Raw genomic sequence first — 25,273 nt, forward strand, 5'->3', positions numbered from 1 at the left:
TCACGTCTCATGTTCACCATATTTGTATACTAAAACTAGTTCTTAATGAATTTATTTTTTACAGTGTGTTAGCAGTAGGTGTAAGCATACAATTCTATTTCAGAGGATATTCTTGCCACTGTTACATTCTTCTTGTGCTGGATGAGTTATATAGTTTGGAGTACAGATAACTGTGTCAAAATGTATCTTCTAGAATTACATTTACACTGATCACCCTATTTCTGCTGCAGAATTGATAGTAGAAATGTTAAAATTCTCTATTTCGAAATCCATGAGCATTGTGAAGTCCATTTACTCTATGAATTTTGAGGTGGACAGCACTGAATTAGCTGCCAGAAATGAAAATAACAGTAGATATTTCCTTAAAATACTTTTCAGTATACAAAGTTCAAGGCTTACCTCTACAATTCTGTTTGCAGCACGGGGCAATTGCTGGGCTGGCAATATTTTAAACAGTTATGCAAAAGAGGTCTGCATTTGTTCCAAGATCACTAAAAATCCTGATATTTCCTAATCTTGGCGTGCTTTTGAAAAAAAAAAATCAGTGTAAATTTGTGTTTAATTTCTGAAATGGCATTTTAAAATTAAAATGAAAATAGTATTACAAAAATTCTGAAAAATTCTTTGTGCTACCATATTAGCACTATATAGTTTATTAGTACTATTAAATCTTCCAAAGCCAAAGCAGTCTTCTGTGCAGCTAGTGGAGTAACTGATGGCAGTAATATGTTCTTACCCTGTGATAATATGGCCAGAAACATATACTTTTCCAGCTGGTTTCAGAGTTAGTTACTGGCAATTGAAGTGTCAAGATTGCAGAATCCTGTGGTCTTATAGACTGCAGCTTTTAGTTTGTAGCTTTTAAAATTCGAATGTCTGTCTTTTAGGGTCCAGTTTGATCCGTTTTATCCTGTTCCCTTCAAGTACAGCTTGTATCTCAGTTTATGCCCTTTTCTTTCCTATTGGCATCTGTTTTTAAATCAATGCTTACATCTTCTCATTTCTCTCACTCCTGCTAGACTACATCTTTTTTTCTTGGGCACTGTACTTGGAGAATTTAGGTACAGATGATTTCACTGAATACAAGTCTCAGTCCATGGCAGCAAAACACATCTCAGCTGCTGTTGGGGGAGCAGAAGTAGATGGTGTTGTCATTGCTCAATGAACATTGGTAATGTTCTTCACAAGCATCTTTTCAAACAACACAGCACATGGAAATGCTGAGAAGGGGAAGCGTGCTGTCAAGAAAAACAAAACCCAACCAACAAGAAAAACAAAACCCAAAGTTTGGAAAAAATCCACTGCTTTCTAGCATTTTTGAACATATTTAAACATCCTTTCTTTCTCTAACCTTTGTTCTGAAATCTTGAGCAAATTTGGGAGGATTTTGCAAAGGTGTTACCTCGGTGTTTTACAGGTATCTGCTATGGGAAAAAACCCAATCATGTTTGAACTATTTGTTTGACAAAACTGAATAATAGGATCATTTGGATTTTGGTTTTGCCACCTTCAGTGTGAGTGTTTTCACAAGCTCCTTCTATAATCATTTGTTTGTTGTATTTGACCACTAAAATTTTGCATCTCTGGTTAGCCTTGCAGGGATGGTGATTCCTTAGGCCGTGCAAGACTGATTCTTCCTTGTTCTTAAGCATAGACAAGATTGTTATGAGGCAAATGTGGCTAGTGTTCATTCTATGTTATACCAATAGATACCAGTCTTCAAGAACACAAGTCCATTGGTTTTGCCAAAACCTAGATTCATATTGAAGAATATGCAAGTAATAGAGGAGCTGGTTGGAAATGTGACGCTCCAGGGCAGCCTTGGTTGTAGCAATCATGAAATGGTCAAGTTCGAGATCCTCAGGGCAGTGAGAAGAATGTGCAGCAAGCTCACTGCCCTGGACTTCAAGAGAGCAGACTTTGGCCTCTTCAGGAACCTGCTTAGTAAGGTTCCATGGGATATAGCCCTAGAGGGCAGGGGGGCCCAAGACTGTTGGTTGATATTCAAGGATGACCTGCTACAAGCTCAGGAGTGTTACATCACAACTAGAAGGAAGTGCAGCAGGAGGGCCAGGAGACCTCCTTGGATGGATAAGGAGCTGCTGAGGAAAGTTTGAAGAAAAAAAGAAACTTATAAAAGGTGCAAGCAAAGACAGTTGGCCTGGGAAGAATACAGGGATGTTGTCCTAGATGCTAGAGACCAGGTTAGGAAAGCTAAGGCCCAGTTAGAATTAAACTTGGCTAGGAATATTAAGGATAAGAGGAAGGGATTCTATAGGTGTGTGGCAAATAAAAGACAGACTAGGGACAACGTAGGCCCCCTCAGGAAGCTATCAGGAGAACTGGCTACGCTGGATTTGGAGAAGGCTGAGGTTCTTCATGACTTCTTTGCCTTGGTCTTCACTGGCAAATGCTCTGACCACACCACCCAAGTCATGGAAGGCAGATGCAGGGACTGTGAGAATGAAGACCCCAGGCCCACTGTAGGAGAGGATCTGGTTCGAGACCATCTTAAGAACCTGAACGTACACAAATCCATGGGACCTGATGAAATCCATCTGCAGGTCCTGAAAGAGCTGGCGAATGAAGTTGCTAAGCCACTGTCTATCATATTTGAAAGATCATGGCAGTCAGGTGAAGTTCCCGATGACTGGAAGAAGGGAAATATAACCCCCATTTTTAAGAAGGGAAAATGGATGACCCAGGGAATTACAGACCAGTCAGTCTCACCTCTGTGCATGGCAAAATCTTGGAGCAAATTCTCCTGGAAGGCATGCTAAGGCACATGAAAAACAAGGAGGTGGTTGGTGACAGCCAGCATGGCTTCACTAAGGGGAAATCCTGCCTGACCAATTTGGTGGCCTTCTATGATGGGGCTATGGAACGGATGAACAGGGGTAGAGCAGTTGACGTCATCTGCCTGGACTTGTGCAAAGTGTTCAACACTGTCCCACATGACATCCTTGTCTCTAAATTGGAGAGACATCAGTTTGTTGAGTGGACCACTCAGTGGGTAAAGAACTGGCTGGATGGCCGCATGCAAAGAGTTGTGGTCAATGGCTCGATGTCCGGCTGGAGACCAGTAATGAGTGGTGTCCCTCAGGGATTGGTGTTGGGACCGGTCTTGTTCAACGTCTTTGTCGGTGACATGGACAGTGGGATTGAGTGCGCCCTCAGCAAGTTTGCCGATGACACCAAGCTGTGTGGTTCGGTTGATACGCTGGAGGGAAGGGATGCCATCCAGAGGGACCTGGACATGCTTGTGAGGTGGGCTGATGCCAACCTTATGAAGTTTAACCATGACAAGTGCAAGGTCCTACACCTGGGTCGGAGCAATCCCAGGCACAGCTACAGGTTGGGCAAAGAAGAGATTCAGAGCAGCCCTGCAGAGAAGGACTTGGGGGTGTTGATTGATGAGAAAATGAACATGAGCCGGCTTCAGTGTGCGCTCGCAGCCCAGAAAGCCAACTGTATCCTGAGCTGCATCAAAAGGAGCGTGACCAGCAGGTTGAAGGAGGTGATCCTGCCCCTCTACTCTGCTTTCGTGAGACCTCAGTTGGAGTATTGTGTGCAGTTCTGGTGTCCTCAACATAAAAAGGACATGGAACTGTTGGAACAAGTCCAGAGGAGGGCCACGAGGATGATCGGGACTGGAGCACCTCCCGTATGAAGACAGGCTGAGAAAGTTGGGGCTGTTCAGCCTGGAGAAGAGAAGGCTGCATGGAGACCTCAGAGCTGCCTTCCAGTATCTGAAGGGGGCCTACAAGGATGCTGGGGAGGGACTCTTCATCAGGGACTGTAGTGACAGGACAAGGGGTAACAGGTTCGAACTTAAACAGGGGAAGTTTAGATTGGATCTAAGGAAGAAATTCTTTACTGTGAGGGTGGTGAGGCAGTGGAGTGGGTTGCCCAGGGAGGCTGTGAATGATCCATCCTTGGTGGTGTTCAAGGCCAGGGTGGATGAGGCCTTGGGTGGCATGGTTGAGTGTGAGGTGTCCCTGCCCATGGCAGGGGGTTTGGAACTAGATGATCTTAAGGTCCTTTTCAACCCTAACTATTCTATGGTTCTATGAATACATCTAAAGTGGATGATTGTAAAAATGCATTTTGAGTTTCTGCATGTGAGTATAGCTGAACATATTATGAGCATTTCAAGTGTTAATTTTTCTGTCTTAAGGTGAAATGGAAGAAATCAGATGTGAAGTTTGAAGACCGATTTGACAAGTATCTGGACCCATCATTCTTTCAGCATAGAGTATGTATGGTTCTAAGACAATCTTACAAAATATCCCTTTGAAATGGTTGCTTTAGTTCAGAAGATATCATGGAATTTTTGAATGACATCTGAAGTTCTGGATGTCACAGGTTTTCTGGGACAGTGAAAACGGCAGGTCTAAGACTGTAGATGTTAAGATGTAGTTCTGTGTTCCAGGTTTTTAGACTGCTTCAGTAAATGTGCAGGCATGACTTGTAAGCTGGATAACTGCAGTTGATCATAAATACATTTGTTAATGAAGTAAACGCAAAGCAAAAAGTATTAGCCTAAGCCAATTGGCAACATAGTTTGTGATTGTTTAAACCTATGGTTATAGTCTCCTTATGGGTAGTATAATGAGCTATATTCTTTTCCGAAATCAAAGGGTTTGGAGTCTGTTTGGACCTTAGTGACGTGCTTCTTAGACACAAAATAATGCTGCTGCACATTTTGGTCCTGTGCAAAGCAGTGGTGTGAGCATTTTTTTTACTTAAACCTCCTCTAGGAAGGCAGCAGTATATCATGTTGCCTTTCCGTTACCAAGGCAGCATGGATAGCCAATTGTTCAAACTTTGCTGTGGTAACTTCATCATGAGGAAGCTTGGCCATTGAAAAGCTTTATGTATGGTGTTTCACAAGTTGGTCTTAGTAGGAATTTCTACAACTGTAGTGTTACTTACAGCATGGGTTTATTGTTACTTTGCTAGTGCTGACAAGCTATCCTGCTAGGCAACAGTTTATCCTTATTGGAACAAATCTGAAATATATTTACAGTTTTAAACCTTAGGGATGTGTTTTCTTTTTGTAGATTCACTGGTTTTCAATTTTCAATTCTTTTATGATGGTGATCTTTCTGGTTGGCCTAGTGTCTATGATATTAATGAGAACTTTGCGAAAAGATTATGCAAGATACAGCAAGGAGGAAGAAATGGATGATATGGTAAGATCTGCATTTGCAGTTTTTTCAGTCTCTTTTTTTAAGGCTTATTGTTTTTTCTTCAAGAAAAACTGTCTTATGTGTGTCTTGAAAGTTGGTGGTTTTCTTTATAACATGCTCCTAGAATTTTCTGTAGTCACTGTGTTAATGTTCATATCCATACTTAGGTTAAACAAGGTCTATTCTAAGTGTGTAATAGAAGCCTGTGTATACTCCTAGGAACTTCAGAGGATTTTAGGGACAGGGAGGGAACCTCATAGATTTTACTGCATCATACATTCAGGTAGTAATTTTTGTTGTTTTCATAAGCATAAGAAAAGGAAACTTTTCTCCTAGATTTGATGCTTTTATCAGAGAAGATACAGTTGCACTTGAAGTTGCTTTAATAAATCAAAACTTTAATTTTCACCTAGCTTATGTGTTTTTTAATTAATGCCATGATTAGGCTTACTTTTTATTTTTTTGTTCTTGCTCCTAGGACAGAGATCTAGGTGATGAGTATGGGTGGAAGCAGGTCCATGGAGATGTGTTTAGACCATCCAGTCATCCGCTAATATTCTCCTCACTTATTGGTTCTGGTTGTCAAATTTTTGCAGTGTCTCTTATAGTCATTGTTGTTGCAATGATAGAGGATTTATACACAGAGTAAGTATAATAGTACCATGCCTTCCACATATAAATGCTTAAATTAACAAAATAATAGCAAAACTGAATGTTCTAACTGGTCTGGAAAAGTGTTTGAGAGTCTTTAGTCTTTCTCTTTAGAGCAGCTATAGTATTCAGAAGGGCTTTTTTAAGTTGTATTGAAACTTTGTCCTACTCTTATCATGTAAGTTGGTCTCCTTTAATTTCACTCTTTTAATGCTTGCTTTTTACATGATTTATTATGAAACTAGTCTGTTGTTCTGCAGCATCATGGGTAGGTGATATGGGAAATAAATGTGAAAAGGTACATATTTCACTCTTGGTTTCTTCTGGAGTGACAAGATATTACCATATTCTTACTCTGTTTTCCCCACCATGTCCTCTAAAGAACTGGAGTGGCAGCATGCTGTGTTGTGAGTAGTCCTGTTCACTGCAAACAATTCATTAAGGTAGTCTTATCCACAACTCCTCAGCATTGGAGATTTAATTTCTTAAGTTCTTTCAAACAGATACAGCTCAGCCTGTGTTTCATGTAAAACCTCCAGCAACAGGAGGGCTGGAGTCCTGATTGGAGAGAATTCATTTAAAGCGAAAAAAGTACTCAAGTTTAACACACCACTTGTGGTTCACCCAGTTTTCTTCCTTTACCTTACATCTGTTTGAGATTTTTGGTGTCTTGGATGGACTTCTTATGTTTCTGTAGTGATTGTATTTTGGATATTATGGGGATTTTTTTTTTTTTTTTTTACAAGTGCTTTGTTTTAAGCACTGACTAGAATTTCAAATCTCTGTTATATTTTGCCTTGACTATCACCTGTAACTTGATTTTAACAAGTTGTAATGCTCCTAGTATGCCACTAGAGAGAGCTCTTGTTTTTGAAATTAGCTGCCTTGTAATGGTGTGATTAAATAGGCGCTCTGTAGTAGCAGTACCTTGGCATATTCTCATTTTTCGTATGGTGTTATTGCCCCCTTATGTCCCATGGTTACATTTCTGGAGAGATTTACATGCACACTTTTAATTGTACAGCATGTTAGCCCTTTAAGGGAGGGAATGAAACCATTTCAGAATGTTCATGCACTGTAGGGAAGCTGTAAATTGGTAATGGCAATTGTAAAATGTGTCAGAACAGTAATTTTAAAAAATATATGTGCACTTAGTCTTTTATTGCATGATCACTTTATATCACTCTAAGTGAACTTAATTCTGGGTGTGTAACAGAACAATTGACCAAATCAGATGCAGACAGTTCTTATGCTTAGAAGAATAGTGATGTGAGTGAAAAAGGCTGTAAACCAGAATTACAAGAATAATTGCCTGTCAGTGTTCTTCAGGTATTTCGAAACTCTTAAGGAGTCATGGCAGCTGTTAACTTTATTGTACTGTATTGTGTTTTCGGAAGCTTTTCCGTTGGAATATTTGAAGCATAAGTGAGTAAGCTTGAGAACAGGAAATTTTGAGATAATTTAAGATGAACATCTGTGGGTCGTTTTACAATTAGCCTGGATTTACATGTGTCATTTCAGACTATGCATAGACTTCTGGGGTTTTCCATGTGTTTCTGAATTGCCTTAAGATAGGACAAGTGTTAAAAGCACTTTCTGTCTCACCAGTAGCTTTCTAAAATGGAACTACCGCTTATTTTTTTTAAGAGGCAAGTGTTAGCATGTGTGACCAGAAGGTGTATTTGCTTAGTTCAATCCATAAAGTGGAACACAGTCATACTAAAGATTACTTCTTTGAGTGGAGCAGGCATCCAGTAATGGTTCGTCAAAAACCAAAATGCCAGTAGTCTGGAATCTCTCAGAACAACTAATTTGCAGGAAGTATAGCAAACTGGCTGAAAACTTTGTACTGCTTTTTGCTAACAAAGAGCAGCAGAGGGGCATGGAGATACAGCTCTATTCATGAATAACATTTATAGTTTGCTATAATTTTTAGCCAAGACTTTTAAAAATAAATTTGGAGATGGCTTTTGTAATTTAAAATTAGTAGCTTTGCCTGTAAAATTTTAGAAAAATTATGCCAAAATGAGTACTCCAACATTTAATGCAGTGATAATTTTAAAATTACTGAACTCTTCTGGCTGAACTACTCAATGGTGATTTGTGGCTTCATTACAGTATTTATAGCTTCTAAATCAGGTTTTCTAATTTTCTGTAAGATGAACACTAATTTCTGAGGTATGGCAGAAACACCATTCACACTCTTAATATATATTTGTCAATAGGCCTTCATATTAAGTAAAGAGGAGCATTTGTCTGCAGTAGTTGAATCTTATACTTGATGTATGTCATATAAATAGTTCAGTTCTGTATATGCAAAGTATACTTTGTCCAAATGTCAGAATATTTTGATCAGAGATGAGGTTTTGTACTCCAGTGAAAATAAACACATTAGAAAAGAATGTAGTATGGTAAAACTCTTTTTTTTTTTTTTTTTCCCCAGATTGAATTAGACTTGGCCAGAAGCTTTGGATACAAACAGTTCTCATTATTATGCAGATTTTACAATTTCAGCACTTTTAAATTACTACGTTAGCTGAAAAAAAATACTAAATAACTGCTTCTAAATATACATATCTTACTGTAATCTTTTGCTCTAATACAGCTTGTTTTTCTGTTTCATTTACCCAAAAAATTCACTTATTGTAGGAGAGGATCAATGCTTAGTACAGCTATATTTGTTTATGCTGCAACATCACCAGTGAATGGATATTTTGGAGGAAGCCTTTATGCTAGACAAGGAGGTAAATTGTTTTCATGTTTCAGCATTTTCATTAAATTCTTAAAGGAAGAAATTATTTTGTGATTTGCACCAGTACAGAGGTGTTCTTGTGGAGTTGGGCCGTTCAGATGGAATCCATTAAATTCTTAATAAACATAAATATGTTGAGTATACTTAACTTTCTTATTATTTCCTATTTAGTATTGGCTGCATTTTCTAACTAAAGATAGCTGAAGTCTTTGGTTAATTTAAAAGTAATAAGAGCTAAAGGACTGTTAACAGTTGTGTCTTATGAATTGCTTGTTATACTCTTTGTATATAATTGTTTGGCTCATGAAATCCAGAGAGTGTAATAGTCTCTCCCTCATCTATAATATGCTGTTAAGTAGCTCATGTTGTTTTCTCCAGATGACTCCTACATAGCCCTCCTTTACAGGTACCAGGGGGTTACGTTTACTAACACAGAAAGTACTTACAGTACTTATTAGACCATTAATTGTGGATGGGTAGAACTGTTTATAGCATCTTTTAAAGAAGGTTATTCTTTCCAATATGTGCTCTGCTTTATACTTAGCAAATTCGAAATGAGTATCAGTAGAGAGCAGAAACTCAATAAAAGTGACGTAACAGATTTGGACAGGCTGTCTTCAAGTGCTCCCCGCTATGCCTTTGAGTTATGACCAATTATGTCCTTGCAGTCCAATAGCTTCATCCATTCCCTATGCTGCAACAAAAGAGTAATCAATATCTATTATCTTCTACAGTGCTTTATTAAAAATAATTCTGGTAAGTTTGTAGAAGAAAATCTTATATGTTTTTAGCACGACATACTTTTTAGTATTCAGTCTCAACTGCACTGTACCCTTGAGTTTTGGGGTTAGATGTTTCTTTTGATGTAGTTTGTTTTTATAAACCTAGTAATTTGTAGAAAAACAGATCTAGGTAAATGAGGGTTGTTCTAAAGGGTACCATGCTGTATAGTTGAGCCAAATTTGTGTATTTTTTTTCTACAGATCAGGCATGTATCAAATAATGAAATGGTGGTTATGTTGGCTCACTGTGAAAATACATATAATGGTTTTTAAAAGAATATGCTAGTTTTCTGGTTTTATTTAGTGTGTATTTTAGATGCATCTATGGTGTATTTAAATATATATAGTACCTAACAGCATAGAAACTAAAGGGAATATAGACAGTGAAAATTCTTAAGGTGTTGCCCAAGAGGGTTGGTGTTTGGGGTTTTTTTTGGGGTGGGGGGTTGGTGGTTTTCTTTGTTTTTAGCTCCTCAGAGAGCTCTAAACTTAATAATAACTGCTTACAAGTGTTGTTGTTTCCTTTATGCCTGGGGTTTAGAAATCACTTTCTACCTTTTCTGATGTTGAAGATGTATGAGTTCAATTTGACTGTATATTAAATGCTGTGGCATTTTGCTTTACACCAAGGACAACCAGTTCCTTAACACATCCTGCATGCAAGTTGGCTTAGTTGAGGTCAAGACAATCCAGAGCAGGTGCTGCCCTGAAAGCAGCTGCAGTACTTAGTTGTCCCTTGAGCGGTGCTGAGCTCTTATGCTCTCAAGGTGTGAGCAGGCTCTGCACGGGGCTAGCTCTGCTGTCACTGTCTCTACTAACCTGCAGCTTACACATGCACTTAATGTTCCATACTCCAGTTTGTTTGGCCAGCTTATTCAGCATGTGCTGTTCCTCAGATGAAATTTTGTCATGCTGTATCCCTTTCCCCATCTTTTCAACTGGTGTAATAAATTGATTAATGTGCTGCTTCTTGTGAGTTGCCAGGAGTGAAATCAAACTGTTAGCTGACTTGTATTGATGTAGTATGTTGTTACTTATTTCTTTAACCTTTTGGGGGAAGTAGAAGTCAAACGCCTCAGTTCTAGAGAGCTTGCTGATAACTTTTTGAGTAAAATATGCTGTATCTTACCAGCCCCATTGGCATGTCCATTCTTACAGGAAGGCGATGGATAAAGCAGATGTTCATTGGAGCTTTCCTGATTCCAGCAATGGTGTGTGGAACTGCCTTCTTCATTAACTTCATTGCTATCTATTATCATGCTTCAAGAGCTATACCCTTTGGAACTATGGTGAGTCATTTTACTGGAGAATTTAAACACCACTGTAGGCCCAGGAAAACTACATTTTACTCTAAGTACAATTGTGAGTCATAGCTTTAGCTTCCTAGTTTGAAATTTATTGTAGGAGCAGTTTGAGGTGCTTCAAGTATAATTCATTTTAATCATGATAGCAACAGCTGCTGGGTGCCAACAACAGTCTTCTCTCTGCTTAAAATGACATTTCTGCTTTGTATTCAAGAGTAGTGTTACAACAACATGGGAAGTTAGTAACTTGAATTTTCTTCTGAATGGCCAATTTAAACTCGTTATAAGCTGAAAGGATCTGAAAGCAACTTCTAGAACATTGCAGTCAAGCAGAAAAAATAAAAAAGACTAGGCAACAGTGTGAGATGAGATGTCCTGAGGAGATCTGGCTTTTCAAAAGTGAATGAGTTTTCACTTTGTGAAGTTGTATTTAGTATCCAGTTACGGTCTTGTATCTGTGTATTAACCATGTCACTTGAAAAACAGTGCTGGTTGGATTACTTTTTCATTTAATCATGATGACTTCTCTTGTTCCTTATGGCTTTTGTCAGGACTTTGTTTGTCATGGCCCTTTCAAGCAACCTCAGATAACCCTATGAATCATAGAATTGTAGAATGGTTTGGGTTAGAAGGGACCTTTAAACTTCATCTAATTCTAACTTCCTGCCATAGGCAGGGACACCTTCTGCTACACCAGGTTGCTCACTATGTCCCCTGTCCCTGCCCTCCCTTTAACCCTGACCCATAAGCTCTCAGTCAGCTCCTAATCTATCCCCAGGCAGAGGTCCATGCATTCCAGCTGATCATTGGCATACAGTGCTCTCCAGGCAGACATTGACCACACAATGTAGTCACTTGGCACTTTGGCAGAATTTCTGTTTGAGCTTGCAAGAGGTAGTATTTGAGGGCAGATTTTTTTTTCTAAATATACGCCATAAAATTATTTTTTCTTATTCTGTGCAGTAGCACTGTTAACTTACAAAATATTTTAATATAGGAAGGCTTGTTTTTAATTTCTGTAGCAGGACTTGGGATTTAACATTTTTTTTTATACCTTCCTTCTTTACATATCAGTATTTGTGATATGTTAAATTATTCAGTCTGTTCAGAGACATTTGAGTAGCCTTGGATTTCTTTTTAGTTCAAGTCCACCACAAAATGAAGCTTAGTGTTACAAGTTTTGTCTTATATATTGTATTATTTGGAATATGACCAAATTCAGTGTGTGACTGAAAATACTTCTTAAGAACACATTGTTAATGAATGAATGTGGTAGAAATCATAAACAGTAATAAAAAGAGACAATTCTCAGTTTCAGGCAAAGGCTTTCAACAGTTTTTTACTGATGGAGGAGTCATTAATTTAATTGTACATTGCTGGTTCTAGTCACCTCCTTATTAGCATTTGCAATGCATGCCTAGATACCAACTTTTTACATTGAATTCATTGTTATAAAACTAAATATGCTTATAAACTGTTCACTTAAGCTTTCTGGTTTTCTTCAAGAAATTAGACTAAATTTCTATCTTTGAGTGTGTATCAAATATATTAGTTCTTGCCCCAAAGGAATATTGTATTGGTTTTTCTTTCCTAAGCTAGCAGTCATATACAGTACTGTCATAAGAGTTTACAACATTGATCTTTGATATGTGCAAAGAGGCTCTGTTTTACTGCTAGCAAGCATTTATAATATCACATTTCTCACTTGTATTCCCATTTGGAGGTCAGGAATGCTGAGGCAAGGGAATTCCACCTGTGCCAAAGTTTGTCTTGTAAATCTGTTCAACTGATTTGTACTTTAAGATCATGGAAACATGTATATGCCAGAAGCAAATGGGAATATAAATCTTCAGGGGTCACTTAATCAGGATGTTAGGACTCTTTATACACAATGATTTTAATGATCTCAAGGTTTTATGAAAGTGTTTGAATCATTATGACTGTGGCAATAAAACTTCACTGGAGTTAGCGGACTTTTAGTAGGAGCAGGTTATGAATCGTAAACTTCATCAGCATAAGCAATGCTCTGATGACTTCAAATCAGCTAATGAAGTTGGTTTGTAGAAGGAAATGAAAATTGTTTGAAATTACCGTGTTCTGCCTTGGGTTTAAGTCCCCAGGAAGCCCTCTGGCTTTATGGATAAGGAACCTTCGTGTCTTTCTGCCTTTGTTTTCAAGGTAGAGAAACTTCCAGAATACTCTAGTGCAAACTTGCTGCTGCAGCTTTCTTGAAAAAATAAAACCTTGGCCATCTCAATGTACTAGAAGACAAAAATTACTTCCTTTACCCTGCCATGTCTTGAAGCCACCCTCCTTGATTTAAATTGCTGGCAAGAATTACCACCCTTTCTTGACTACTGTAAATCTTGAAAAAGCAGAAACAGAGTTGCTGAAAAAAGTCTCTGAGCTAAAAGGTTGCTAAGAGACTCTGCTTCAATATGATATCCTGTGCTTTGCCGTTTTGCATTGCCATCCTCTGTGAACCCCTTGGTAGTCTCTTTCCTCTGTGACTTAATTCCTCCCTGCAGACAGATTTTTCCATGGAATGTAGGCAAGAGCAGCCAATAGTGTCAAAGCCAAGATATCCAAGCTAACAGTTGATGCGTCTTTAATCCACCTGTCTGCTCTTTTACACTTTGTCTTGAAATGCTCAGATAGATTGGATCTTCGGGATTCTCATACACCTCATTGTCATTGCAGTCTGTTTTTTCTGGTTTGAACTTCAAGGGAGATTCCAGACATCAAGAATGAGTTATGTGAGGCGAATGAAGCTTTGAAGATGTGATAGGGATGGGAAGATCCAAAGCTTGTTTCTGAAATAATTCTTCAGTCTTTGGACTCTGCTTTTAGCCCTGTTAAATATACTATGCAAGCACTCTTAACTGTACTATGACAGACATGGTGTAGTGAAATACATCATGAGCCTGAACAAAGACTTAACCTCTTCCCTGGGATATCTTTCAGCTGCCTTTCCCTTCAAAATGCAGTAAAGAATGTGACAGATTTTAAACAAATATGGGAGCTTTTTAGAACTTAATGATTTAAAACTTTCAACTCCTTAAGCATATGAAAGAGACACAGAAGTCTGGGTTTTGCTTTCTCATCTCTTCACCTTTATAGAAATGCAGTGGGTGCTGTTGAATTCTTTGTTCTTTCAAGCCCAAATTTGATTTTTTTCTTTTATTATATCGTGTTACTAGTGAACATAGATGAGTTGTGAAGGTGTTGTATGCCTTGACTTACCTTCTGTTGCTGTTTGTCAGTCTTTTCAGTGTATTTAGCAATCATCTTTCTATTTTGTTGTGTTTAAATTATATGCAAAAAATAGAGCATTGAAAAAGTAAACAGAATTTTAGATAATGCCAAGTGAAGTGACCTCTTCATATACGTTTGAGGAGTGTGGTGGTTGTTCTGTGCAGAAATAGTAAGTAATGGAGAATTGCTACAGACTACAACATGACTGAATTTGAAGGGAGCATCTTAAATCTGGCATCTCATAAGTTGTGACTGCTTTATGTTGTTCTGCATGTGATACATAATTTAAAGATTTCCATTAAGGCTACTATGACTAATGTAATGTTCTGACTGCAGCATCCATGCGTTTTCTATTAAACTGCTTAAGATGTACCATTTTTGTTTTGTTTGAGCAGTAGGTTCCTGGGTGGTTAACATTTCCAGTATGCATTTTAAATGATTTAGTTAAATAGGGTTGTGCACACTGATTTTCTGTTGGGATCAAGACCCTAGTGTTTGAATCTTTTATACCTTGTTTAAACTGGAAGAAAGTGTTTCCTCCAAGAGATGGCTTAATCCAGACTGCAGCCATCCCTGACAGCTCTAACTTGATATGACTATTGGCTGCCACTGAAAAAGGAGGACCTGATAGCGCAAATGATTTTCATGCCTTGAGCCAGATAAAGAAATACACCTGCTAAAAATAGAAGAAAATCTAGTTATATACATTTAGCAGGGTATATCCTCAGATTGCCTGAAAGTGACTCTGGAAACCTTGGCTGAGAGCCTCATTTTTGCTTAAAATAGATAAGCATAATGCTTCTGCCTAATTTTTCAACAGTTCAGTTTATTACCCAAAGCAGCACCCTAGATTAACAACTTAGTTGTAATAAAATTAATAACACTTTATTTTGAAGCCTCTATTCTTTTCTTGTTCTGTATAATGTTTGGCCAGATGATGTGCGGAAAACCGTTTCATTATACAGATTCAGTAACCTCTATATGGGGGGGAGAGTCTTATGACTGAGAGTGCAGTTCTGGTAGCTGACGGGAAAGATCAAGCTGCTGCTTTGACAGTTAATTTTTATTGCTTTTCTCCCTTGTGCATTAAGCAGTCAAGGCACCATAACCTGCCAGTAGCTGTTTAATATTAGATATGCTCATAAAAATTTTAATTATCACCTTTGAATGAAGTTTAATCTACAGTTGTCAGAAAATATGAAACACATGGCACTAGAACATAAATTATATCCCTCTTGACAATGTTTCCTTTCAAATAAGGAAAACTGAATTCCGCACGTTCAGTCAAGGGCAGTAGAATATTCTTTCCCCATTAAAACAAAACAAAAAGGGGTTAGAAAGAATGTAAGCTTGGTGAGGCTGACAGTCTCTTCTGTGGCAACTAAAACCTGCAAGCTAAATCAGATGCTTGTGTATAAGATATTTTGTATAACAAAAACACAGCAGTCAAAATGGGTATGTTTTAATAAACAGCTTAGTAGAAAAGCTCATGTAATTTGTGTTCAGCAACATGGATTATGGAGAACGTGGTTGTTTGCTTGATGGAAAACTGGGTTTGTAGATCTAGATCTGCCTGTTCGCATAATCTGTGTTTTCTGAAATAGCTAAAACTGTTCTGTGAATTTCTCTTGGCTGGTGTTACATTACTTCTCTTGTAAGGCTCACAAAGGCCTAAGTTTTTTACCTCTGCCAGTCATGCAACAGCTATTATTGGGTTTTGAGCTTTTTGGTATGTTACTAGTGACCTCTGTAGGGAGATGCTTCTGCTGGAGGGAAGAGCATGTAGAGATGTGCCTGAGCTGCTGTCACCATTTTAATCTGATTCTCCAGAACTTTTGAGGCAGAAGTCTCAACTTCATCTTTTTTTTTCAGCAAAAACACTTGTGTACCCCAGTGCTCTGTGTTCACTTCAGTTTGGATTTAAACTCTCTAGGTTTAGACATTGCCCACCCTGCATCTTCAACTGCCCTTGCTATGTGTGGCAACAGGCACTACCTGTTCAGCTTGGGGAGGGAGCCAGTGTCTTCACCTCAGAGCTGAAATGAAAGAGGAACATGCCATTTAAAAAGGCGGAAGCTAGAAAAGCCAGCTGTCCCCAGTCTCTCACATTCAGAGAAGACTAGTGCTGCCAAGAATGAAGAAAGTAAATATTCAGCAAGCGTCATCTGTGCAGGTAGACTACATTGTAGTCAGAGTTGGAAGCAAGAAAGAAGATGCTACTGAGATCAGCAGAGTGTGTGTTGATTCTAACCAGTACCAATTGTGTTGGTCAACCTACTAAGACCAGCATGTTGCTGTCACCAGGGTGGGGTTATCTCAGAAGACAGAATGTTCACATCTTTATCAACTTGAACAGGTGGAAGTGGAAGGCATTCCTGAATCTGCACTCTGGTCCATCCTTGCTTGCCTAGTTGGGCCTCCTTTGCACTGCGAAAGCATCAAATAATTTTTAGACTCCTGAATGGCTCTAGGGGAAAAAAAAAAAACAAAACAAAACAAGCCCCACAGTTGTAGTTCGACTCCAGCTATCCTCAGGACATAGCATTGAGACAGGCAGTTCACTGTTTAACAAAACATTGTCTTTACCTGATGCTACTTACCGGATTTCCCTGAAGACGCTAGCTGTTCTGTCTCAAGTCTGTTTCTTTTTCAGCCAAATGGCTAGAAGAATAGAATATGTTACGCTATTATCAGTCATGCTTTGGGTGATCTGATAATGAAACCACAAGCACTCAGTTTGAGACAGATGCCAGTTACAAGTGTGCTTTTGAGGCAGGTTGGCTGTTCTTATGAAGCCATTATTCCAGGAACCTTGGTCTGTCTCAGCTTGTTTTATGAAAATAAAATATTTTAGAAGTCGGAGTTGACGCTGGGTCAGTTTCTTGGACAGCACAGCAGCCAAACCGTGCTGGAGCAAGTTGGGCCTTCTACTTACCCCCCTGATTTGAAGCCATTCAGCTCTGCAGTGGGTGTCACTAAAATGAGATGCTACTGACTGCCTTTTTTTTCATCTAGGGTTTTCCAGTAACTGTAGTAACTAGGCCTGTAAAATCAGTAGCTAGGCCTGGATATTTCCTTGCTTGGTTCCTTGTCCAAGATTATATTCTTTCCATGTGGATTCCCTATAGTAGATGTGTCTTGCAAGATGGACATTTACAAGCTGCCAAGTTTTGTTCCAGGTCAGTTTGGAACCCAAGGCTGTTCCTGGACTGTTTCTTTCTGCACTGAAGCATTGGATTCACTTTCTACCACTATTTCCAATCAAGGGTAATTTCTGAGATTAAGAAATTAGGCTATAGTGATTTTGATAACTGTGCTACAGACATTTGTAGCTGGATGAGAAGTGCAGATGCCCTTTCACGCTGCCTGTGTCGAGCTTTCTGCCTCAGCCAGGTTTGAAACCTATCAGCTGGGGTGCCATGGAGCACCATGGACAGGGCCACCTGAAACACCTGGGGGTCCTTGCTGCGCCAGAAGCAGAGCAAGTTCTTCCTGCAATTGGAAGTAGTTTCAATATGGTCAGCTTGAAATTTATTTGGATCCTGGATTCTCAGATGTCTCTCCTACCCAGTGCACCTCAAACATGCTTGGACTTTTGGTCAGGATATTAGTAAATGTAGCACTCAGGATGATGGTTTTTAATTTTTTTTCCAGTGCTCTTTTTGACATTTTTCTCTGAAAATTCTCATCTGCTCTTTTAGACTGAGTAGTTTTAAAGGGCAGAACCTTCATCCATTACGTGAGTTAGCTGAATACTTCTGTAATTTATTTTAGGCAGCCTACGACTATGCTTGCTTACCTGTGTTTTTTCAAGTAATGGAAGAAGATAAATAGGAGATAACAAATATGTATTAATTGTTTTAAATCTGCTTTATTATTGGCAAATATAAATACTACTTAGCTCATCCATATTTATCACTGAAGCTTCATATTGTAGTGGCTAATGATGTAATTCTTTAATAACCTCTCCTCAAAGATATACAGAGTCATCTGGACAGTGCTTCTGCTTGTTGACCATCTCTTTGATGTACCCCTTCTATGAAGCATGAAGGCTTGCTCCATCCAACCACAGGCAACATTTTCCCTTCGCATCTGGGCTAGCCTAGTATTGCTATACAAGTCAATAATAGAGGGATAACCCACAGACTTTTGTCAGATGTTGCCTGGTGTGATTGATGTAATGCTTTGTATTTAGCTAATGTAGTTCTGGCTTTTCAGTTACTTGGCGTAGAATTCTATAGATACAACATACATGAACAGCCTTTATTTATCCTGGAGTAACTGCTTTGTAAACAAGTCAGTGTGTGGATCTTAGACTTGGTCCTCTATCCATTGTTTTGGATTAATCTGCTGCCGTGGACTTTGTGTCTGGTGGCGTGAAAGAGGGCTATAGCCTCTTTGCTCAGGAGGCAGCAGGGTGTACACAGCACCTCAGGCAACAGTCCTTTTAAAAGGCAGTATTTTCATATGTTTGCAAAAAGAAGGACACAGGGTCAATATTCAGAACTGTGGTTATTACATCACAGGTAACTTCTGTCTTTAATTATCAATATCAAAATCTTAAACTGTCTAATGCGAATGCATCTTGGGATGAAATGTTACAAATAGAGAACATCTTGCTAAACACTTTGAATTTCCCCATTTTGGAAGAAAATAAATATGCTTTTAAGGAATAGCAGAAGTAGGGCTACATACATATATGGGGAAAAAAGATGATTCATAGTGAAATTTTAGGGAGCCTGTTCCATTGGAAAGAGCTGGAACATTGGCTTGACTTTGCCGCACTGTGTGTAAACCTAACCTCTATATGGAATAGGACCATTGCACTTCTAAGTTGTGTATGTGTGCATACAAATGGTCACTTGTGTCTTTGGCAGTCTGTGTTCTTAATTACCCAGTTGGTGGATGGTGGAGAAAACTGAACCCTAAATTTTGGTTGGTAGCATTCTGAAGTGGCTTTGCAGTTCATGTTTGGGTTTCTTTTTTGGATTGGATTAAAAATTTTGCATCCAGCAGTTTTAATTTTGTGCAAGTGCCTAACTGCTAGATGTTAACTCCCAGGTATAGCTTACTCTGCAAAAGACAAGCTGACAAAATTTTCTGTGATGAAGTACCATGAAGATTTCCATTTCTTTCCTGTGCAGAAAATCTGAATCTCTAATGGTTCTGTTCTCTCAACTGATGCAAGAAAATAATACTTAATAATAATTACTAAGAAGTTTCTCAGGAAAATGAATGCTTCCGTTTGATAAAATAGATGTATGTTGACTAATGCTTCATAACCACGAGTATGATTCTACAGCAATAACTACCAAGGGCTAATACATAGAGAGTGGGCTGGTTGTCTTTTGTCATCCTACGCCTGTTGGGCTTCTATTTACTTATTTATTTATTTATTTATTACTTTATTTTTGCTTGCAGGTGGCAGTGTGCTGTATTTGTTTCTTTGTCATTCTTCCATTGAATCTCGTCGGTACAATTCTTGGCCGAAATCTGTCAGGACAGCCTAATTTTCCATGTCGTGTCAATGCAGTGCCTCGTCCTATACCAGAGAAAAAATGGTAAAGATAAGCATGAATGTTAAGAAGTATTCACTTCAGTATGTTAAAATGCCTTTTCAGGTGTGATCATTAAATAAAAAAGTTATCACAGAACAAATTTAAATTGAGCTGTGCCTAGAAGAACAGCTCTACTGATACTTTCTTAATATGATTTTTCTGTTGAATTAAAACATGATAGTTAATAGTTGTAGCAAATTTTACAGTCCTGGATCACCGATTCACATTTGGCTGGATATGCTCTTTAGTCTCTTATGTAAAAGGGATGGTCCCAACCCAGTTCTTATATGGGTATCTTGAAACTAAACCTTCCTCTTTTAGTTAATGCCTCTTACAGATTTAGGATCGAATGTGCCTTGAAGGCAGAACTGTTCTGGTTAATGGTCATCATGTACAAGCTGAGACATCTTTGCAGGCTGATGGTGGGGAGAAGCTTGCAATGCTGTTTTCCCAATTCTGCACTTTTGTTAATGTCACAGAGCCTAAAATATTCCAGGTATACCATTTGAGTTGCGAATCAGCCTTTATTTTGTGTGAATGTAAAGGGGTGTCTGGTCTCAAAAAGCAGATGGGGTTTTGGAAAGTTATGGATGCAGTCACCTTTTCCTATTGATTTAATGCTGAGCTGGAAGCAGCAAGCTATGGAAATGAAAATCTCCTTAGAGGATTTTTGTAATAGATTTTTCTTACTTTCCCGATTCAGAGGAATGGAACAGACAAAGTGAATTGGGCACTGAAACATGTACGCCTGTGATTACCCAGAAAGTGCAGCACACTTAGTCTCTTGTTAGTGGTGGGTTATGCAGCTCAGATACTAGAACCTGATTTATACTGTGACTTGTATCTTTGGAATCTGATGGATTTTTCTGGGTCAGCATGACAGATGAAAAGAAATAGGATACTTCTCTTGAAGGTAATGAAATTGCACACCGTCAACTTAGACAAGTATCTCTATAAATAATAAAAGAAGCTGCAAATTAAATCACTGGTTACTAGCTGGATTTGGCATCACTGCAAGTACTGCACAGAGGTCACTTTTAGTAAGTGACAGTATCATCTACAGGTAGCTGAGTATTCATTTTTGGCCACAGCTTATGACTCAGCATAGCATTAAAAATAAACACTGGTTCTTAGTTACATAACCATTACCCTGCAAAATTTTTTCTGTGCTTTTTTTGCTGTATTTGTAGCCATCAACAGCGCTGAGTTTTCTCTGTCTTTATTCAAGGCTAATGGATGTTACTGAGCTTGATTGCTTAGGCCCTTCTGGACCAAGGGAGATTCTTTCTGTAGCCTTTAGGACTGGTTAGGTATCTAACTTCCTGCCTGTAGGTGATATAGGCATGAGTCTTAATGTTTTGTTTCAGCTTTCCCCAGGAATAACTTCTCCTTCTATCCATACACGACATCTTTGGGGGAATCTTCTTTCTCATATACTGGTATTATACAGAAATGTTCTTGTTTAGCATGCCTTTTAAATAATTCTCTGTGCTATAGTAGTAGTAATCTGTTCATATATCTTAATGTATTTATAAACAAAATATTAAAAATTGCCCCTAAACTAATCTTAATACCTTTCAGGTTCATGGAACCAGCTGTTATTGTTTGCCTAGGTGGAATCCTTCCTTTTGGATCAATTTTTATTGAAATGTGAGTCTGTCAGCTATTTACTGATTTGATTACAAATTAAAATCAGTTAAGTTCAATTACAGTATTGTTGCATATTTTGTTTACTCTCCAGGTATTTCATTTTTACTTCATTCTGGGCTTATAAGATCTACTATGTTTATGGCTTTATGATGTTGGTTCTGGTTATCCTCTGCATTGTGACAGTATGTGTGACTATCGTTTGTACGTATTTCCTGCTAAATGCAGAGGATTACAGGTGGTAAGTATTGCATTATTTGCATAGTTAACCACATTATGGGAGCTCTGTAGAACAATAATGTTTCTTCCATCTAGGTAGGTCTTATCAAAGTGTCCCATGTCCAGATTTTAGCTGTAGGGAATGAAAGCAGTTCTTGAATCCTTTCTGTACAGTTTTCTGGGTGTATGTGCATCTGTGAGCTCATGTATGTTTGTATAAAAAATGGTACATGAAGGCATGGAGGAATATGAATGAAAAAGGATCATCACTTGGTGTCAGTGGTAGCTGTTGCAAGAGAGGCTTTTGTTACTTACAGCAGACAACATGTAGATTTTGTTAAACAAGTCTGTAGAACCAGTGCACTTTTTTTTTCAGACTAAAGTTTTAGTGCGTTGTGCATCTTCTTGGGAAGCCTTTTGGTTAGATATATGACAGACGTGTGTTCACTTTCAGGCAATGGACAAGCTTTCTTTCTGCGGCATCAACTGCGATTTATGTTTACATGTACTCCTTTTACTACTACTTTTTCAAGACAAAGTAAGTGGTAGTTTTCTTGCTTGAATATCAGATTACTGCATTGTCAAATAAGTTTATTGATAAAAAATGGAGAAAATACCTAGCATAAATTCTTATCTTTCTTTTTCAGGATGTATGGCTTGTTTCAAACATCATTTTACTTTGGTTATATGGCAGTATTTAGCACAGCTTTGGGAATAATGTGTGGTAAGTCTCAAATATATTGGCAGTTTTCTATTGGAATTTTCCAGACTGTTATGTTTCTGATTTTAGCTATGTGATTTTGGTGGTGGAGTGTGTGTGTCTGCAAGATCTGCTCTAAAAAGCTCACAATTTTGAAACAGAATCTTTGAGCTCTGTGCTTATACTTCATTCCTAACTAATATAGGGGATCTCTGTGGATTGTGCCTTCTAATAGGAAGATAGTTTATGTACTGTGCAGAGAATTTCACCTTCAGCACAAGCTGGAAAGACTCAATCTTAGGCAAGAAATTCTGAAAAAGAAATTCCAAATTAAGTTTAGTCTGTGCTAGAATTTCATTGTGCAGTTGTTACTGTTGCCCCAAGAAAAAGCTAGATACAACCATTGAGGCACCAACAGTATCACAGTGCTGATGACACTACTGTCTGTATCTTGTGGCATGTATATGTGAGGGTGACCAGAACAAAAAGAACTGAAGTTTCAGGTTAACATTTGAGAAGGAAGTATTGGGATATTCATGGGTGAGGAGAGTTCAGGGTGCTCCTATGTGCAGCTGGGTTTCATTGCTTTTTAAGATTCTGTTTGACAGATGTTTAGAGAAAACCATAGTTTTTAGCATGGAGGTCATGTAATAAAGTTGGATATACTTGTTCACCTGTTAGCTTTATTTTTATCCTTTGCTTCCTAACTTTTCTGGAAAGTGCTATTTAGTTCTTTTACACTTTGTATGATGTTACTTGCTTTTTATGTGTGATCCTTATTTAATACTACTCAGCAGTGTCTTATAGACACTGGTGGAAGGATTTCTTTGCATTAGATGTTTGAGACGTATAATATCTTAAAGGAACTTAATTTCGGTAAAGTATACATTTCTTGATATCCCAAGAAGGTGGGTAATTTCATGATGCTTTATAAAAAGGGGAGGGAAATAATCTCTTAACTGCTGAGTACCTGTTCCCCTTTTCTCTCATACAATCTGATCTTGCTTCATCAGGTTCTTGGCACATTACAAGACTTCCCTGCTGTTCTGGTAGTCTTGCAGCCATTTTTTTTTTTTCTTTTTTTTTTTTCTTTAATAGGCTTACACTTTTCAGCTCTAATCTTTTCTTTTTAAAGTGCTCAGGCTGGTATTGATTAAAATGTCTATGTTGCAGAAGCCAAGCTTGCCCACTAGTTTCTGTAATTAAAATGGTTTTTAAAACATAGAAAAGGAAGATTGTCAAATGCTTTCTTGTCATGGTAGGACACCACTTGATGGAATATTAGAGTAAAATCCAAATTTATTCGAAATCAGAAAATACTTTAATACATTAAACTTCATTTCCACAGCTCTATTGGGATTTCTTTTTGTCTTTTTAAGTGTGTTGGAAGAGAAGCTGTGAGATTTCTTTTTAGTGAGAACTCCCATCTACAGCATGTGGAGGGAATAAAAAAAAAAATCCCCTGTCAAAAAGCATTTGTCTAGGGAACTTGCTGCCATTGAGGTCTAACAAAGACATTTGTGTTAAAGAATTGTGCAGTATGTGTGCTACTGACTGTATGTCTCCTGTGAAAAGTGTGTAGAGCTATGCTTTGGAGGCTCACACAAATGGGCGTGTTCAGCAGCACACAGCTGAATATGAGACAAACTAGTTAGGGTCCAAAGCAGCCACAGGGAGACTCTCTGTATGCTTGTATCATCCAACTCGAGTTTTAGTTCCCCTGACAATGCCTAGTGAACTCAAATCCCACATGTAGTGGGATGCTTTGATCCACAAAGTCTGCTGCCCTCTGTAGAGCATCTCAGTGCTGGGACTGGACAGTAGGGAGCCCATGAGAACTTCCAGACCTTTTGAGCTCCTTGTGTTTCCCTCTTAGTCACAGAAAAGAATAAAACTTACTCAACTCAGTGGATGGCTTAGGAGCTAGGTAGTATACAGAACAGCCTCTTGTAATACCACACTTCAGTGTCCAGATAAATACTGTAAGTATGATTGAAGGGCTTTTTTAAAAAAATTCTGTGCTTACCATCACATTACCACTGTAAGAAGTGGTAATTGGCTTGAAGTAATAGATAAGAATGAATCTTTTTCTGTTCTGTAGTTTCTCTTTCTCACTATTTTGATTTTTCTGATTTTTTTTTTTTTTTAAGCTTGTTCTGCTGAACTACGCTTGCAGTCTGTTTCTACTAAACCTATATAGGCCACAACCAAGTCATAAATATCATCTGAGAAGGTGTTTAATAAATAAATAAAATAATTCCCTTTACTATGGACTTTTTATGTAAATGAACCAACTGTCCTGCATTTGTTTCAGGAGGACGTTCTCTTGTCGTCATTGTCTAGGGTTTCCCCCTCCCTGCCCCATGTTTTATTCAATGCCTATGAAGTAGCCTTGAGGCTTAAACCCTGCCTTGGGTATTGGCCATTAGTGGTCTTCATGGATAAAGCTTCTATGATTCAGAATAGGTTTTGATTTGTTTATGGGGTTGAGAGCCTGTGGTCTCATGTGACTGCTACTCTCTGCTCCTCCCCCTCACTTCCATCTCATGCACACATTCACTAGATCCCAAATGAAACACAATTCATGCTTTGTTCTCCCAAATCTCTGTGGTATCTGGCATCACATCACTAGAGAAACCCTCAGAGAACAAGTTCTGGAATGTATCTGAGTTTAGCAACTAAAATGGGCACTAGGTGTGTTGGTAGCTCCTGCTTTAACAGGCAAAACATGACAAGTCTTAAAACTGGGGTTTAGTGACATTATTTTGCCCATTTACTGCATAAGACAGAAGATGAGTTTGTTGACAGACTACAGAAGAATCTGCACGTGCTGCTGTATAACTCTAAGCTCACGTCACCAAGCCCGTGCTTGGGTCTGTCTGAATGCTGTAGTGGTCTCTCCTGGAACTGCCAGGCCTTCATAGAATCATTCCCTCTGATGTGTCCTCAGCACACTTCAGGCTTGGAAGCAGCAACCTGATCTTGTGTGTGCTATATTTGTCTTGATTGAACTCTACTTTGTCCAAGTTAGTAATACAAATCCCTGATTTGCTGGCCATAATATTTATACAGCTTGAAATGCTGTACAGCCCAAAGACTGACTCCACAAGCTTTTTACCACTGCGGTAGCATTGGAATAATGCATTGGGTTTGCCTTGTGCAGATTTCCTGATCAGATATAAATGTTGGCTTTTGGGGGTGTAAAAACCAAAA

General features: G+C 38.4%; 1 protein-coding gene across 3 annotated transcripts in view; it reads left to right on the top strand.

Annotated features, from left to right (window-relative positions):
- The window catches only part of TM9SF3 (transmembrane 9 superfamily member 3), a 59,306-nt gene that overhangs the window by 26,028 nt on the left and 8,005 nt on the right, over window positions 1–25,273 (top strand). For all 3 annotated transcript variants that reach the window (XR_013957120.1, XM_080620367.1, XM_080620368.1), the window contains exons 5-14: window positions 4,178–4,255; window positions 5,064–5,195; window positions 5,671–5,837; window positions 8,493–8,587; window positions 10,536–10,666; window positions 19,358–19,497; window positions 21,076–21,144; window positions 21,236–21,382; window positions 21,815–21,898; window positions 22,008–22,084. Coding sequence is in view for 2 of the 3 variants with exons in the window: in XM_080620367.1 (XP_080476493.1) it covers window positions 4,178–4,255; window positions 5,064–5,195; window positions 5,671–5,837; window positions 8,493–8,587; window positions 10,536–10,666; window positions 19,358–19,497; window positions 21,076–21,144; window positions 21,236–21,382; window positions 21,815–21,898; window positions 22,008–22,084 (1,120 nt within the window). In the remaining variant the exon portion in view is untranslated. The remainder of the gene's footprint in view (window positions 1–4,177; window positions 4,256–5,063; window positions 5,196–5,670; window positions 5,838–8,492; window positions 8,588–10,535; window positions 10,667–19,357; window positions 19,498–21,075; window positions 21,145–21,235; window positions 21,383–21,814; window positions 21,899–22,007; window positions 22,085–25,273) is intronic.

This window comes from Psittacula echo, assembly GCF_963264785.1.
Source record: "Psittacula echo genome assembly, chromosome: 6".
In the NCBI taxonomy this organism is placed as follows: Eukaryota; Metazoa; Chordata; class Aves; order Psittaciformes; family Psittacidae; genus Psittacula; species Psittacula echo.